This window comes from Gallus gallus, chromosome 2 (genome assembly GCF_016699485.2).
Source record: "Gallus gallus isolate bGalGal1 chromosome 2, bGalGal1.mat.broiler.GRCg7b, whole genome shotgun sequence".
Taxonomy (NCBI): Eukaryota; Metazoa; Chordata; class Aves; order Galliformes; family Phasianidae; genus Gallus; species Gallus gallus.
The window spans coordinates 65,644,965-65,663,245 of record NC_052533.1 but is presented as its reverse complement, the minus strand read 5'-3'; the positions used below and the strand labels follow the sequence as shown (position 1 = coordinate 65,663,245).

Genomic DNA, 18,281 nt, shown 5'->3' with positions numbered 1-18,281 from the left:
ATGGGTGTAGCGGAGGGCGCCCCCTATCGGAGCCGTGGCGCAATGGCGGCCTCGAACCAGCCCCGCCTGCCCGCGGTGCCCCGCAGAGCAAGCCGCCCCTCGCCCCCGCCACCATGTTGTGGGCGGCCACCCTAAACGTCCGCCATGTTGCGAGCAGGGCCTGAAGCCATGTCCCCTTTGTGGCCTGTTTCTTGACAACAGTCCACTTGTTGTCATCATGAGGCTTCTCTTGACGAGTCTTGTATTATTCCTCAGCTTTCTTTTGTTGCCAGCCCTTGCCGATCCCCTTAGCTTTGCTCATTTGATCTTTATCTGAAACACTGCTGAATGCACATGTGGACATGGTTAGTGGACGTGATGGTTGCATTAGATGGTCTTAGAGGTCTTTTCCAACATGAATGATTCTGTAATATTAGGGTATCTACCCATGTTCCCTACTCTTGTCAACCAAAAATCATAAAACCATGACAACTCTTCATGTACTTGGTACCGTCAAGATGTACTTCCCTTGTTACTTGGTTCCTAGATTTATTTTCAAGTCCTTGTTTTCAGCACCATTGAAACATTTCTTCTTGGTACAACACTGACAGTAATCAACACTGTGAAGTTTACTCAATTCTATCACCCCAAAGTAGAATGTTTCCAGATGATGGAGCTACGCTGCATCTTAGAACACTACCTTTTCATGGTACACTGATAGATTCTCTCTGACAGAAGGCTGGGAGTACTGCTGAGCAATACTATAAGCAGAAAGCCTCTATTTGTAGCCTTCAAATACAAGTATTTCCTAGTAAAACCTATGTCTAATAATTTGCTTTTTGATGAGACAGAAGCATGTATATCATCCATCTCAATAAAGTAACAGCCTTTCACTCAATGCAGTGCCGTGCCGTGCGTTCAGGGATTTGCTCTTATCTGCTGTTATTAAGAGATTGTGACCTAATCGAAACAGTCTGAAGAAGATATGGAGCTTAACAGAATTTGATTTAAGGTGCATTACAGACTCTTTACATTTTACTGGTGTTGCTGATTATCTAGACTGAAATACATCAAATAACTAAATATCTTACTCCCTTATGTATTACACACAACATAATTGTTATAGGCAAAAATATTTCAGTTTCACTGTTGCTACTCAAGCATGGGATTTATATATTTATGAGTGCTTCTCTGCTGATTTTCTTTTCCTTGAAGATAGTTTGGGAAAAGTCACAGAGAAAATAATTTTTAAGTAGAACTAATTTTCTTTTGCATTATTCCAAATAAGCTGCACAGTTAAGACTGCGATTCCCACATTGTACAGTAGATTCTGAGAAATTTTGCAGGGACATCATGTATATTCTAGGCTGCACTAAATCTTAAAACAAAATGACAAGAAAGAAAAAGAACAGAGTTCTGTTTGTGAGAAAACCACTATCAAACAGTTTGGAGAAGGCATCTGGGGCCTTTCTGGAGCACCTGATGATTTGACATGCCACAATATGTTATATCTCTCAACGAGTATACCAGTGGGACCTAGAGCTATGCACTGGGTAAGTTAGAGACTAATGACAACCCATGAGTAACAGCATGCTAGTCAGGATGTTCTGAAGGAAAGGAAGTTGTGTGCAAAGTAAGAATGGTTGAAAATGTATGATATGGGTGGTTTGTTGTTTTTTTTTTCTTTTTTGTATGTTCATAGCCTATTATTGGCAAGTGCTGAACATAAACTTAAGTGCAAAATATAAGCATTTAATTGCTAAGTCAGCCAGGAGAACAAGCAGGGAAATAAAAATGATTTAAACAAACAGATGATTTGGAAAAGACCCACTTTTTTTCCCCATATCAGATTTTTTTCTTCCTAATGCTTCAAAACTAGTGTTTAGCAGGCAAATTTCATCAGCAACATTTCATTTTACAGATTTTTATTTGGTTGTGGGGATGCCTAGAACCCTTACAGGTTTACTATGAGGGTGCTTTCAAATTAGCTGGATTGAAACATTTTCTTCAAAGTATGACCAAAGAAGAAGATAAATAGAAAACAAGGAAGATTTCTTACCTTCTTCAAAAAAAAAATATATATATATATGTTTGTAGTATTATACATAACAACAACATTAAGAAGATGCCCATGGTCCCTGCCAGGTTTATTTCATGCCCCCACAAGTAAATGCTTTTGTAATAAGAGTATTTCACTAATATACTTCCAGGAATTACTTTCCCTCTCACGAAGGATGTTTAACAGTAGTAGTAATAATCAGCACAAGATTAATTAAATACTTATATTTATTTTTAATTAACACAGCATTTTTTTCCCCACAGATGAAAAAAAAAAAATCACTCGTAAGACATTGAAAAGCTATCAAAATACAGTGCTATTGAATTTGCTGCTTCTTTCAAGTGACAATCTACTTTAGTATTATTCAGAAACACCACTGCTGCCTACAGGATAATGAACCTTTTCACCGAATCTAAATATCCATAATGGATCCAAGGCACATAACACAGCATTAATTTCATGAAACAGTTTTAACCCAGTACTCTGCATAGAAATATAGTGCATCAAAAGGTAAAAGAATTATTATTTGCAGAGAAAGCTTACTAAGGATAAGGGCAGACAAGACTATTGCCAGAAGGTGAATTGCTGTTTCTAGAACATTAACTGCTCTGCTGGTAAAGATTACAGTTTTGATTTCCTCTGAAAGAAGGTGACAAGAGCATTTAGGCATTCATCAGATAACCACCTCTCTGTGAGTACTTCACACTCTTGACTGTTGACAGCATGGAGCTTCTCCTTTTCTATGTTTCGTAGCAGTTGCTTTGACACCGCCAAAGACTGAAGGAGAAAGAAGAAAATAATATCTACATTCAGTGAGGAATGTCAGGAAGTTATGTTTTCTATACATTAATTTCAGAAAAACAGCACAACAAACACACTGGAATTCAAACTGGGCTGTATTAACATTGTACCATCTAGCTTTTATTCAACCCTTTAGCTGGAAATAGAACACTGCCTTTAATTACTAAAGCTAATATAGTGGAAGTTCATGGGGAGCAATTCAGCAATCCACTTAGTACTCACAAGAGAAGTAGGTAAGTGTAAGAAGTGAAACTTATTTAACTACCTATAGTGCCAAATGTAACTTTGATTATCAGGAGTTAGCATGAGTATCTTCTCTTGTCCAACACAACATAATACCATTGTGACTGAAGGAATTTTGCAAAGCCTAAACTAGTGAACGGGAAGACTGAATTCAGCAAAAAAAGAAAGGCCAGCCAGCTTCATCCCGAGCACCCACAGCGCACATGTTACTATTGCCAAAATAAAACACAAAGAGAAGGAATCCAACCTGCACATAGCCTGCAAGTGGATTAAATAGCTAATTTTCAATGCTTTTCAGCCATCGAGTCTCTGTGTAAAGTGCATTGTACTGAATTCAGCCAGGGAAAAAGAGAGGTATTTTTCCCTCAGCAGCACAGAGACAGAAGCAAACTACACTGAGCTTTGTTATTTCAGTTAAGGATTACATGAAAACGAAAAACACCACAGATTTAGCAGGAGGACCAGTAATGCAAGAAGCTTATAACATAGAGAAAAGAATTAAAATACTGACATTTTTGGGGAGGCTTGCATAAGCTTTTAACCTTGCCCAAACTTCCTTCTGGAAGGTGCTGTCGGGGAAAACTTCATTCACAAGTCCCAGAGCACAGGCTTCTGATGCAGTCAGCTTTTTATTGAAAAGCAATATCTCATTTGCCTAAAAAAAGAAAAGCAGAGTGTGAGTGAACAAGACACAAGATTCAAGGAATGTGACAGGAAAGGTACAAGCTTCCAAGGCACATCTGTTTTAGGCCCTTGCCTGTTAAAATCTGCTCTCTGAAAAGAGCAGAGTATCACAGAACAGATGAGGTTAGAAGGGACCTCTGCAGATTGTCTAGTTGGAAGCTCAAGCAGAGGCAGTTGGAGCAGGCTGCCCAGAAGCATCTCCAAGGATGGAGACTTCACAGCCACTCTACACATCCTGTTGCAGCGTTTCACCACCCTCACTGTATAATTCTTATTTTCATCATCTTTCAATGTGTACCCCGTTCCTCTTGACCTTTCACTGGGCACCACTGACAAGAGTATGTCTCCATCTTCTTTACAAACTTCCATAATGTATTTAGGAACATTTGTAAGATCCCCCCGAGATTCTGTTCTTCACGTGAAACAGTTCCACCTCTCTTAGCCTCTGCTTATATGTAGTATATTCCAATGCTGTAATCATTTTTGTGGTTCTTTGATGATCCTTCTCCAGTATCTCCACGTCTCCCTTGCAGGGGAAGTCTAGACCACAGTACAGCACTCACTAGTGATAAGAAGAGGGGAAGGATCACCCCACTCCATGTGTGGACACTGCTATGCCTAATGCAGACCAGAATATTTTTGGCCTTCTTTGCTGCAAGAGCACACATTTAACTGGGTGTCTTCCAGGACCCCCAGGTCCTTCTTTCAAAGCTACTTTCCAACCATACAGTCCATAGCCTGCACTAGTACATAGCTCCCCCCAGTGCAGGACTTTGTGTTTTCCTGTGCTGAACTCCAAGAGATGCTCAGGTTTGTCCAGGTCCCTCTGATTGTCTCTTCTCAGTTTTCTATCATCTGCAAACACGCTGAGTCCCATTATCTTTGTCTCAATTAAGACAGCTCTGAGACTGAGCCAAGGCTTCTGGCTCCTCTTGCTTTTTTCTCATGCTGCATACACTGGTGTAGCAACATTGCAAAGGTGCTTCACTGTAGCCAGCACCTGGTGGAGCAGATTGAAGGATCTCACTAACATGCAGTTGCTCAAATTTTGGTGTAGCCAATCCATAGCTTATCACTGGCAAGCCTGGTTTTATCTCTTTCCCAATTCAAATCTGGTTTAAAGCTTTGTTTATCAGCCCTGCTAACTCATGCACAAATCCTTTGCTCCCTCTGAGAAAGGTGCATTCTATGGCGTTGTGCAGACCATCCCATGACCCAGAAGCCCCAAATCCTGTTGGTGTCATCAGCCTTGGAGCCACATAGTAATAAGCCTGCCAAGACATTTCTTGAGTGTTTTTTTTTGTTTGTTTGTTTGTTTTTGTTTCTGCTTAAGTCTCTTTTACATCATTCCCTCCCACTGCTGGAAAAAAGATACAAGCTTTCACTGCACAGAAATAGTCTCAGACAGATGGAGAAAGCCTTAACAAAGACAACTTCCATCAACACCATTCTATGGCTTTACCAGGGCTCAGTCCTCTGTTTAGGTGCCTGTGCTGATACTGTCATTACATTTATCTTTGGTTCAAAACACGTGAACAGGAGTTCTCTTCAAGGGCTCAGTGTGACTCCACTTGCAGTGGAGAGTACTGACACAAAGTTCAGAAGATCCTACGTGCAGCACAGACATTCTTACCTTGGCTGAGCCCATGATTTTTGGAAACAGGTAAGAGGAACATCCTTCTGGACTCTGACCAAGTTGGCTAAACGGGGTATGAAATGTAGCCTGGAAAAAACAACAACAACAACATCAAAACCAACAAAGCTTACAACAGAGCATGGTACTAGGATTTAGTTTTCATTTTCTAGCTTCTAACATATAATGGAGTTCGCCAGAAACAGATTTGAACTTCTACCACAGTAGCCTTTAAATGTAATCTGATAACACAGCCTCAACCTCTCAGTGCACAGAAGAATTGTCTGTACGTTTATAGTTCGCTTCCCTTATCTTAAAATCTCCATTTATGAAATTACCTTCTCTGAATAGAAGGCTTGGAGAACTAATCTGCGTCTGCGAGATCTTTATAAAAAGAATGCTCCTACACATCTACCCTCAAAAGTTACGCATATAACCCAAATAATTTGGGAGGTAAAGAGAATTACCCTCTCTGAAAGCACACTAAATTTATTTTACTGCTGACAAATTCAAGTCATTGAATCTTTATTCCTCAAATTTTCTGAAAATTTGAAAAAGGAATCTGTGGCAGAAATGAATCGTGGGGTCACACAAAACCAAACCCTATTTGCAAGTTGAAACTTAAATGCAAAGCTTTGTGTTTTGACAACTCATATCAACTTTAAGCAAGGAAGATAAAAGGCTTGCCTTTTAAAAAATATGAACTGATACATGAAGAGTGCTCATTGCTATTTAAGCTTTCACAGTAGAAGGTAATCATCTCGTACTGTACTGCAGGTGACTATATAGTAGGACATATCAGTAGGCTTCCTAGCAAGCTTGGGATATCTGTATGATTGAAAGTTTCCAAGAAAGGATTAGGCATCTGCAAGGATACAGGCTAGTGTAACTGGTTCTGCTTTAGCAAGGGGAGGAGAAAGGGTGTTCCAGGAACTGGAGCCAAAACCAGTGCAGAAGGTATTCTTATCTGATACTCACTCAATTCCATCTCTTAAATTGTCAGATTGAGCTGTACACTGCCCTGTAAACATGGCCATTCTGTGAATACTTGGCTGGGAATAAAATCAGAGTCTGGACATAAAAATGCTGGACACCTGTAAAGAGGCCATATCAATGCCTAAACCAAATTAGTAGAGAAAGTACAATATAATCTGGACGAGGATGACCTTACTACATGGAGTTCGCAGTCCTGGAAAAGGAAGAACAGAGATTACTCACCTCTGAGAAGACCTCAATAAACTTTTTAGTAGGAAAGACTAATCTAAGTGAATGACTTTGTAAGACCCTACAGAAATCCTCAAGCAAAAGTTATCCCAGTGCAGGTAGGAAGGTACTAACAGATATTCACAGCTAAATCATGAGTCCTTCATTGACTTTAAATACAAGTACAGAGGGAGTGAAAGCTATGTGGTATGTCTAAGGGTGAGACTAATACATGTGTGCAGAGATAAAAATAAGATGCAACTAAATCTATGTAAATTTACAGATGCCAGAGACACGAAGACAAGGGGGAATTGATCATAATTCAAAATAGTTTTAATAAACTGGAGAAGCATGAATAAGAAGTTATTATTTAGTAAGGACAAGTTTGGCAGGAATTACACTGTGTACAATACAGGATAGGAACTACTCTTTAACTGACAGCTCTACAGTAAGGAATACAGGGGTTACAGCAGATCACAAGTACACAAATCAAGTGACATCCTGGGATGCCAAAACAGAAATACAGTCTGCATAATGTGGAGAAGTTTTTCTTACTTTGTGGCAGTAGGACATGAGCTGGACTTATGTATTCAGTTTGTATATTATCCTTAAAGACATGAGACAACAGAAGGAGTCACAAGGAATGTGACTGAAAGCACATGAGGAAAAAATAAAGCTCAAAACAGAAAAGATTAAAACAGCGGTTGTAAACCTGAAATATATCCTACAGTGTAACTGCACACTGAAAGCTGAGACAATGAAAGTAGTCTGTTAGATCCAGGAACAAGAATCAAAAAGGTCATCCCTCAGCAAGGAAAGATCAGATGGGAAGGGAGGAAGGGGGAGAACACAACAGCCTTCTGATAAAAGAGATCTATGGACTGGAACAGACTGAATGAGTTACGTATACTACATATGTCAGGAGTGATATAGTCATAGACAATCCTTTTGGGGCAAGCAACACATAGTCTCGCAGATCAGTTTTTCCTAAGTCTCACAGTGACAAAGCCAGTCAAGCAGGGCCTTTGAGAAAAAATCTAGCACAGGGCTGAGGCAGAAGTCAAAGTACCACCCATCACTGACAGTTATGCAACTAACAGCTTGCCTAAAATTAATTAACAACTTGGGTTAAGTTCTGTTCATCTATATACTGTTTTAAACAACAGAGAGCATAAAAAATAAGCTATATAATACAACTACGTGCTATGTTTTAAAATGCATATTTAACACTGGCAGATGCACAACCCTAGGCAGGTAATTAATAGAGGTATTCCTCAAAGCAATAGAAAAGGCATTTATACCTGCCTGTCGTCTCTTTGGTTTCCCTGTCAGATTACTCCACACCAAATAACATTTGCTACAGAAAGAGCCATAAAGACTGCCTTGGAATCAGCTATGTAATGAACTCACCCTGTCAGAAGCATAGACAACGTCAAACAATCCAAGGAGCGTTACAGAGATCCCAACAGCTGGGCCATTCACCACTGCAATCAGTGGTTTAGGAAAATCGATAAAACTGCCCACAAACTCTCTGAAAAGGAGAAACAAGGTAAGGCACACTCCAGTCTCTTCAAAAAATCAAATACAAAGCACTTTCAAAACATGATTAGATACTGCATAACAAAAAACATGAGCTGTATCCTCGTTAGTATACGTTGTAGACTATTTCCAAAATGAACACTAGCAAGGAAAATAAGTATAACTCTTTAAAATACTTATATTTCCTTGCCAGCTAAGAATCAAGCGTGCAGATATCATCTCAGCCTTCCTAATTAACTGCAATCAAATTTTGATTCAGTTACAGTTGCTGAATGCAGCTCGCTAACAAGTCTTTCACCTTGCTTATATTTCCATTCCAATTCTACCCTTCCAATAGCCATTTCCTTCCCAGATTCTATTCTGCACTGAAGCTCCAAGCAGGTACCAAAATTGTGATGTTACCACAAGGCAGAATTCCCCAGTGCTGTTCTGCACAGGTTTGAGAAACAGCACTTTGTTTCTTTTGATAGCTACTTCTTTCAAGAAGTTCAAAATGCATTCTCAAAATACAATCTTTGTAAACTGTTGACTTCTTCAAAACACTCCTCTTCTCTGGGATCTTTGTCCATCCAGTGTAATGAACCACTGTGCCTGTGTAACGTTTATAGTGTAACAAATACAGTCTTCCCACAAAAGCAAGATGAAAGAACAAGAGACCATGAGACTATGCCTTGTGTGGAATACCCTACAGAACACTACAGACTGGAGCACTGCTGAATAGCGCTTCTTGCAACCCATTTGGACTGTATCATTATCACTTTGTAACAGGCAACTGCGAGCCACAGGCAGCTTGCCCAAGTAAAAGCTGCAAAACTGAGCACTTCCCTTACAGTTCCTATTTGCATTATACATCAGAAAAACGGTTTACAAACTGTAGAGTCAAAAACATGTGCATTCTGAATGCGCTTTGGGGGCTAAAAATGAAAATCAAGTCTACACCATGACTGTGCTTAAGAGATTACGCAGAGATCTCTAACACGTACCTCATTTTCCCATTTATTTCTTATGATTAATGCTATTTCTCCCACATGGCCTTTGTGTTTACACACACGGTGAGCTCTCAGACACAGCCACCTAATCGGATGTATCATAGCGTAACTGGGCTCCCGCTGTCACGTTTTCTAACAATGCCTGCAAGTTATATTTTACCTGTTACAGTAAAGTAAGCATATTTGAAAACAAGATGTTTTACTTGAGTAATTCTGCTGCATCTTTTGCCATCTTTTTCATTTCACTGGGTTGGACATTAGAAAAATTATTCAGATCATTTCCACTTGTATAGTAATCTCCATTTCCTGCAAAGAACAGATATAAATAAATGCACCAATGATTTCTAAGTAGGTAGAGAAGCTTTTATTTACTACATTTACATAAGAATTTCCCTCTACACATCTAAGACTATTAAGTAATTAGAGAGCTGGTCTTGAAGTCCTTAAAGGTACTTTTCAAACATCTACAACAACAGTTTAAAATAAGTTTTGACTAAGACTTCACTGAAAAATAACGGGTAAGTGAGGAATATTAAAAGATTTGAGATGAAAAAAAAAAAAACCCACCTTTTTATTTTCTGTAGCACTGTCAGTTGAAAAAAAAAAATCCATCTTTTATTTTTTTCCCTGCATACTTATTCAGATTTTTGCTGTCACTTCACAGTCATTCACACAGTAACAAGTGAGAAATATATACATTTTTTAAAACATGAAAATGGAAATGTAAGTTTATGCATCTCAATCCATCCCCCTTCAAACTGACAAGGGACTCAAAAGTAGATGGAATAGTCTACTTAATATGTTAAGCAAGTTTCACTTTCATTATGATGCACTAAGAAAATGGCATAGCATAGAACACTACCTTGAAATCATTGTATTAAAAGATTTAATCATTGATAAGAAGCAGAGAACTTAATAGTGAATGTACAAGACAGTCTGAGGCACCAGGAAAGAAAGCAAGGAGTATTTAAAAGCTAGACTGTATGATTTAGCTGTCCAAATCATCCTATATGATGGAATAACTGTTTATGAGACTGGATAGTGATAGGACAAGGGGGAATGGTTTTAAACTGAGACAGGGGAGGTTTAGATTAGGTATTAGGAGGAAGTTTTCACACAGAAAGTGGTGACACACTGTAACAGGTTGCCCAAGGAGGCTGTGGATGCCCCATCCCTGGAGGCTTTCAAGGCCAGGCTGGATGTGGCTCTGGGCAGCCCGATCTAGTGGCTGGCAACCCTGTACGTAGCAGGGGGGTTGAAACTAGATGATGACTGTGGTCCTTTTCAACCCAGGCCACTCTATGATTCTATGCAATGAGGATAGGCCAGAAAGGCAGCATCTGCATTAACCATTTTGTCCCTCCCACTCATGCTTGCCACCATGTTGTGCAGTCAGCATGACAAACAGACAAAAGGGTCCTCTAAAGAATTCAAATACTACGGCCTCAGAGCTGGTAGATTTCACAAGTAGCATCAGTTTGGGCTTCCCTTTCACATTATAGCTGCAGTCATCCAACTGTACTCATCACGCATCTGATGTCTGGGATACAGCAGGGCTTGGCTGCAGCATCTCTGGCCATTTGTTTCCTACAGCAGCCCCAGAAGAATCAGGAAGCCAAAGATCAGTTTTTCTAATGATCATGGATAAATACATAGCATAAACTTTGTCTTGTGCACGTCAGTGCAGCACTTCACGGGCTTGTTTAGAGTATGTTCCAATGTATCACAGCAGTAGAGTTTACTAAATCCATACAAACGAACTCTAAAAGGAGTAGGGAAGATGCTGTGGAACAGATGCATAATCTCCTCAAAGGTAATAAAGTCCACAGAGGAGTATTCCATGTCTGTCTTTTCATCTCAGAAACTGCAAGCTTGCTAAAGAATTTGAAGCACCACTTTGAAATAGTTTTGCCAAAATGCTATAGAAAATCTTCAGTCTACAATAGAGGAGAGCATTTCCCCACTTACATAATTCTATCTTAGCCTAAACGTGAGGTAGACAGTTCATATGTCAGTACTGTACTTTGACATAAAATAAAGCAAATCTAAGAGAAGGATATTAAGTACTGTACCAGTAAAAACTGCTATGGTAGAATCATCTTTGGCAGCTTCTTGAAGTGCATTGATAATTTCTCTGTACATCTGCAGAAGAGGAAAATCAACAAAATATAACTGTGATGCTGCAAAATGTCATACAAAGGAGATTCACACTGACAACAAGGAACCTGAGAGACAGTTTAACTATGATCCATTTAAGTACCAAGAACATTTGCATGTACAGAAAATACTGCACTTGAGGTATTGTTTCTGACCATAAAAACCATTTCTTTGCAACACTCAGACTTCAAATGCAAATCTCAAGGTCACAATGTGATCCCTTGGAAAATAAAAATTAACTGGAAACAGGTAATTTAAAAGCTGGGAAACAGTCTAAGTCAGTGAAATAATATAGTAAAGAATTAGCAGCAATGGAGTGAAATCCCTCTCCTGGTATCATTGCCATTGTGAAACTGGATGATCACAATACTCCCAGCAGGAGAGATTTCCTCATGGAGATAGCTACAGGAGAAGAACAACTACCTAGACATACACATAACACTGCTAAGCCGAATTAGGCTGCAACCACTGTTATAAGCAAGGCTACAATCTAATCTTGCCTCCACAAAACAAACTTGTCTTCTTCCAGTTTGCCATTTTAGTTTAGTACAGCCCATGATCCTATAATAAGTTTGGCTGAAGGAAAAAAGGAAAAAAAAAAAAAGAAAAAAAGATTTTTTTAAAAGACACAGAAGAGCCCAATCTGTAAAACGTCAGTGGTTTGATTTCGTACTTGACCTTCATGTCTTAGGTTGTCACTGTTTGTCAATATACTCAATCCTCATAAGATTCTGACCACCATACTTCAGGTAGCTCTGCTGAACTCGTAGCAATGATTCTTGAAAAGCCCAAGTAGCTTCATCAGGAAAGAAAAAAATAAATAAAACTAATAATCCTCGCAAATTGATTTCTTTACCTTATGATTGATAGCATTTTTCTTTTCAGGTCGGTTAAACATTATCTTTGTGATATTGTTATCAGTGGTAACTATGAGGGTTTCATAGCCACCATGACCGCTCTCTCCTGGAGAAGTATCTTTTTTCCGGCCAGCAGATTCTGCAGAGATCAAACTTGAGACAAGTTTGGTATATTCTTGTCTAGCATTATCCTGTAATAAACAAACACATAGATAAATAAAAATCAAAGAAAATTATCTTTTTTATGCTATCCACAAAACGGCCACCTATAGGGAAAAAAAAAAAAAAAAGAGGAGGAGAGTGCTACAGGACCAAATAAAATCTCCAATGGAAAGTATGCTAATTGAGAAGGAGAGAACATGTTGTCATTAAACACTGCAAATCACACATAAAGCCAGCATCCATCAGATCTGCAAAATGAAAGTGCATAGATACTGCGACAATGACAACACTGATTTTGTTTAAGAACTGTCCCCTCCATGCCTAAGATGACCTGAACAACCTTTGTTATTACCCCAGCATTTCCATGATTTCCATGCCTCTGGGAATCCTTTGTTTTCGCTTACCGGTTGGACGTCCAACAAAATGAGAGGTTCTTTTTAGTTCAGAACATGTGGTGCTCTCATGCAGCCATGGCATTTTAACACTGTTTGAAGATACTATTTATCATTTAGCACAAATACAACGTACAAGAGCTGAAAGAATGCTGCCTCCCTATTTCTATAGTAAACAGTGATTTAAAGGAACTATACATTGACAGCTTTACAACCTATTTTCTTGAAATGATAACATACTTTGGGCACTTACATAATACACTTTTTTGTGCTAGATATGTTTCCTTTTTACTACAACTTCACAAACAAGTTCATTTCCTTAACTATTTCTTTGCTATTCCTGAAACAGAACAAACGTAAAAAGGAACAACTAAATGAGAAAGCAAAAAATACACCCAAAGGCCCCCACAAATGTTTCCCTCTTTCAAATGTTTGCTCTCTTTCAAACACATTTCCCAGTGATATCCTGGCCTCAATGAATTCCTTTCCTACTGAGAATACGTTATGCTCATGAGATTATTTAAGTAGGTTTAAAGAAAACCAAACTCACTCAAATAAAAAAATCACCCCAACACTTTATCAAGTAGTATCTTTGACTAATCACAAAAGCTATTCCTGAACAGGAGGCCTTATGCAGTAGTGACTGCATTCAGTGTTTCCTTCATCCTGAGTTTCCTTCATTTTCTAGTAATATAAGAGGTCAACTTCTTAAAATGACAACGCTATCAAAATCACGCTGGATTCATAGATTTGTTCTTCATTGTAAGAACTAAAAGACTCAATCCATCTTTCTTAAAGGGAACAGCAGAATACAAAAATATGAAAAAGCATATTTATTGAAAGTCACAATACATATAGGTCTCTTACGTTGACATGAGCTGTTAGCAGTAACTGAAATCTATGCTTTCACAGTACAAAAGTAAAATACACTGCAAAACACTGTGGTCTGAAGCAAAGTGAGTCAACTAACAAGTAGTACGTTCAGACATCAGGCATTCATTCATAGACCAGGCACTTCAAGACAGAGTTTAAGTAAATGCAATTATAGGTATTGTCACCTGAGACAAACTGCCAAGAGAATTCCACGCATCCCATTTGGCTTTCTTGACAAAGTCCAGCATACCTGGCTTTGGAGAATTGCAGGGGCCCTCAGTAGCCTGAAAAGAGAGTGAAAGAAACTAATTTAAACCTCTGATTACAGTTCAGGTACCTTGGTTGAAAGAAGATGACTGTTAGGACTGTTACGTGATCAGGATACAGAATTCACCTCAGACAGAAGGAATTCCAGTGGTCAGAAAATATTCAGACAGTACACATACCATGAAATTCCCAATGCCTGCCATTTCCTATCAGCCAGCGCAAGGCCTTCAGATGAACCTAAGCAATGAGACATTCATTTCCAAGATGCCCACGCATTTACATTCTCCGTAACTTATCTCAAAATTGTGCAATTTTTATATTTAAAAAAATATGGAAGTTGTGTGAACAAAAAAACCTTGGAAGTTATGAGAACAAAGAAACCACTGGATAAGATCTGTGAAGTTGGATCTCACTTCAAAATTGGCCCTTTTGTGAGCAAGGGCACTGGATCAGATGATGTTCAAAGGTCCCAGTCATCCTTAAGTATTTTATGATCAGTCTTCCCAAAGGAAAGTATGCTATCAGAGAGATACTTAGAGTAGAAGGCAAGAAAGGATATATTCATTATTATTAATTACTGAAAATTCATGGAACAATTTGCTGTCTTTATGTTTTTTATTTAGAAGAGCAATTCATTGCCTTCTTCCATATAAGAATTCACAGCCCATGTTACAGAATTGCAGACAATCTTGATCCACAAATGCTTCCCCAAATACCAGCTGCTAGTCCACAGGGGTACTTCAGAATCACAAGGTTGGAAAGGACCTACAAGATCATCTAGTCCAACCGTCCTCCCATTACCATTGCTACCACAAGCTCCTAAACCATCATCAGGCTGGCTCCTCATCCAGATGCCTCTTGAACACTGCCAGGGATGGCAACTCCACCACCTCCCTGGGCAGCCATTCCAGTGCCTGACTACTCTCTGAGAGAAGAAGTTTTTCCTTATGTCTAATCTAAATCTCCTCTGGTGCAACTTGTGGCCATGTCCTCAGGTCCTGTTTGTTGCCTGGGAGAAGACCTGTACTATTTCTACACAGGTCTACTTCCACGCTGTAGTAAAAAACAACCTTCACTCAGAATCAATGTGGGGGAACAGTTTCTTGAATTATTAAAAAGAAAAAAAAAAACAACTTGCCACACTCACAAAATTAAACCTTCAAATATTAACACCATTGTATTATAGGACCAGCTGATTGACAGTAGATGCAACACATGTAAGTGGAAGTATATAGTACTCTTCTTTCCTAAGCGCAAGCAGTTTTCCCTGAGGTGCATCAATGTATATACTACATAATATGGAAGGCATCACAAAATTGATGTAATTTGGCTCTAAGTCTTTAGATAAAGGTTTACACTCAAATCCCAGTTTATGCGATGAAATAATTCTGGCTTCACTCAGAATTCAGGCAGAGGTGAAGGTACTGGCATTTCAAGAATATAACTTGAGCATATGAAGAGATTGTTAAGACAATACTTTAGAACAACATGTATTTTAAGTATATATTTTACAGGCCCATCCTCTCAGTTTATAAATACCCCTTATGAAAAAAGCAAACCAAGCTGACCTGTTTGAACAAAGCATAGAGCTTCAGCTTCGTTTCATTCCCAGGATCATTTTTCAAGAGTTTCAGTTGCTCTTGAGCCTTCTCAAAGTCTTTCTGGCTGACTTGCATGGTGGCTGCAGTCACGTGCAGGTGAACTGATGGACTGCAAACAGGTTGCACTTGCCTGTTACTAAGTGAAAAAACAACCGTTAATTGTTTTTCTTAAGACTAGATGAGAAAGAAACATACTTCTTAAGGCAGATAAGGTAAATGCAAAACGTTAAATAGTTTTACCTGTGCTGAACAAAATAACAACAAAAAAGCAAGATAGCACAAATTACAAGAAAGTTGCTTTAGAAGTTTGCTTCAGCTGCATCATAATTAACCTTTCTCTCTAGCATGTAAGTGCTCCATTCAGTGCTGTGAGCACGCAGCTAAGCAGTAATATAGCAGATGATTGGATACAGACCACTGAACGGCAGCAGTGGTAAACTTATGTTTTGCAGTTTCTAGAATAAATCAGAGTCCTACTGGCTATATTCATGACAAACATCTAAGAAATACAGAATATTTTTATTATTCTTTTTAAATCTCTTTATACAACAGCTTGCTTATATCAACAGCTTTATGTGTCTAAGAATTAAGAGTCCACAGCCTGTCTGGTTGCAGTCATCTTTTCAAATCTGTGTGCAATCTGAAGGCCTGGATCTCCAAGGAGGGCAGTACAGACTAATTTCAAGGCGTACATTAAGAAAGGAATAGTTATAACGCAGCACATAGTCATGCAAAAATAATAATAATAAAAAAAGATGGCCAGAATGTTCAGGGAGAAGAGCTTTCCATCAGAAAATAGGTAATTCCATCAAAAAATGAAAAAAAAAACCAGTCCCCAGAATAACAACCCAACCCTCTAACACTTTGTTAACTCAAGCATACTTCAACATAGTTTAGGATTAACGGCCCAGTAGTCTAAGCACTTTGACATGTTTCCATGGGATAAAAGCACGCTGTCTCTGCCTTTTTCAGTTGAACAGCAATCAATATACGTAAGTGTAGTTACTACTTCAAAACCATTAACACCGTATGTATCAGTGTTTCTTTTCTATGGCAGTAAAGGCAAAACAAAAAGGTGTTCTCCCATTCTAACCTACGGAGACAGCTATCATGTTAGAACACCATAAAGGACAGATTTCATAATCACTCACGTTTGAAAAAGCAACGATTATCTCGAACTAATGATTGATCATTAATTTGTTAGCATTTCAGCTACAGAACCGTAATTTTAAAACCATGCTTAGCCAAAAAATACTGCGATTTCATGAGTGCCCAGCAAGAACTTCAGAGAAATGTAAAAGCGCCGCCTTTCTGCCAGTGAGGACACTAAAATCATCATCACTGCCCTTATTTAATGACGTTTATTTTCTGTTGAAAGCCTAAAAATCGCAGGCAAGAAGTGGGAAGAATGCCAACTGCATGCAATTAATTTCATTACGCTTTCATTTCATGCAGACACAAGATTTTAATTGTCTTGTAAAAATGTTTGCAAGTTCTACTGTTTTTACGCCCTATCACAGTCCTTCTGTATTAATGAAATCTAAGTTCCTGATATTTACTTTTTGGGGGGGCTGCTGAGTTTGAATGGCAAGAAAGGAAAGAGTATCTGCTGTTATATACAGGAAGCAGTAATGCAAGTTAAATGATTTGATGATTAAAAAGAATTCTAGAATATTCTTCAATATCTCACGCCATTAGAAAGGAAATCTACGTGAATAATACAAAATGGAACAGGCTAGCAAAAAAGGCAGTGAGCACAAAAAGTCAGTTTACTTCAAGTGATCATCTGTAGGCCTTCATTAGAACAGCACTGAACCCAGAAAACCGTGAGCAAGCCTTCTGCCAGCTGAACTAACGTGCAAGCCAACCCACGCGCTCAGAATACTGTGTCAGAGTTTAACTAATCGATCCTTTACCCCACTGGGAGGCGATCCAGTTAACTTGCACAGTCACAGAACATGACCTTAAGATCCTACTTTGTCAGCCCAGTAGGTGACAATGGTGAAGTGGATTCAATGTTTAAAAAGAGAGCTTTGGGTTTACACCACGTTTGACAATCCTGACTTCACTGCAGCTTGACTACGGTCACAGAGTGCTTTAGATATTACAGCCTTTAAGAATTTGTTTAATACACAACAGTGAGCCTATTTTTGCAAATATATACGAAGAAAAGTTGAGTGGGGAGAAGGAGGGAAAGGCACAGCAGCCAGCCCAAAAGCGTACACATATATGCTCAGGATTAAAAGAATTTCAAGTTTGGCTGTGCATGAGTATTCTTCCTTACAAAGGACACAAATTGGACAAGTTAGAAGAGGAGGAGAAATCAAGGACGAATTTATATAATATAAATAGCTGGGGAGAAGTGAAATGATCTTACAGAGAATTCAAAGACAGAGCTACATTTCGCTGTTTTGATTATGCCCAGTTTTACTTCTCAGCAACGTTTTTTTGTGTGTAGAAAATGCACCATCTACCAACCTCAAATACCCCATCTTTCACTGCTGTATTTTTTTCCCTCCTTACCTACTGGTTTGTAATAGGACATAGTGCAACTTAGCTGTTTATTACAGTGTGGTTATACAAAAGTGCCCAAGGAGGTTGTGGATGCCCCATCCCTGGAGGCATTCAAGGCCAAGCTGGATGTGGCTCTGGGCAGCCTGGTCTGCTGGTTGGCGACCCTGCACACAGCAGGGGGGTTGAAACAAGATGATCATTGTGGTCCTTTTCAACCCAGGCCTTTCTGTGATTCTATGACAAGCCTACTTCTTTTCAGTTCTTTCTTACTGCTTGTAGCTCAGTTCTCTGCAGGATACCTACAAGTCACACAGTTCTTTATGCCTTC

General features: G+C 38.9%; 1 protein-coding gene across 9 annotated transcripts in view; it reads right to left on the bottom strand.

The window, feature by feature from the left end:
- Positions 1-2,247: 2,247 nt before the first annotated feature.
- Positions 2,248-18,281, bottom strand: part of ECI2 (enoyl-CoA delta isomerase 2) — a 29,684-nt gene continuing 13,650 nt past the window's right edge. For 8 of the 9 annotated variants that reach the window (XM_046938314.1, XM_046938316.1, XM_046938312.1 and 5 more), the window contains 9 exons: positions 15,407-15,575; positions 13,757-13,855; positions 12,144-12,335; positions 11,203-11,272; positions 9,334-9,436; positions 8,013-8,133; positions 5,400-5,489; positions 3,594-3,737; positions 2,248-2,815 (listed from right to left, as the gene is read on the bottom strand). In XM_046938314.1, coding sequence (XP_046794270.1) covers positions 2,660-2,815; positions 3,594-3,737; positions 5,400-5,489; positions 8,013-8,133; positions 9,334-9,436; positions 11,203-11,272; positions 12,144-12,335; positions 13,757-13,855; positions 15,407-15,514 — 1,083 coding nt within the window. In that variant the 5' untranslated portion in view covers positions 15,515-15,575 and the 3' untranslated portion in view covers positions 2,248-2,659. The remainder of the gene's footprint in view (positions 2,816-3,593; positions 3,738-5,399; positions 5,490-8,012; positions 8,134-9,333; positions 9,437-11,202; positions 11,273-12,143; positions 12,336-13,756; positions 13,856-15,406; positions 15,576-18,281) is intronic. The other variant, XM_046938317.1, reaches the window with a different exon arrangement.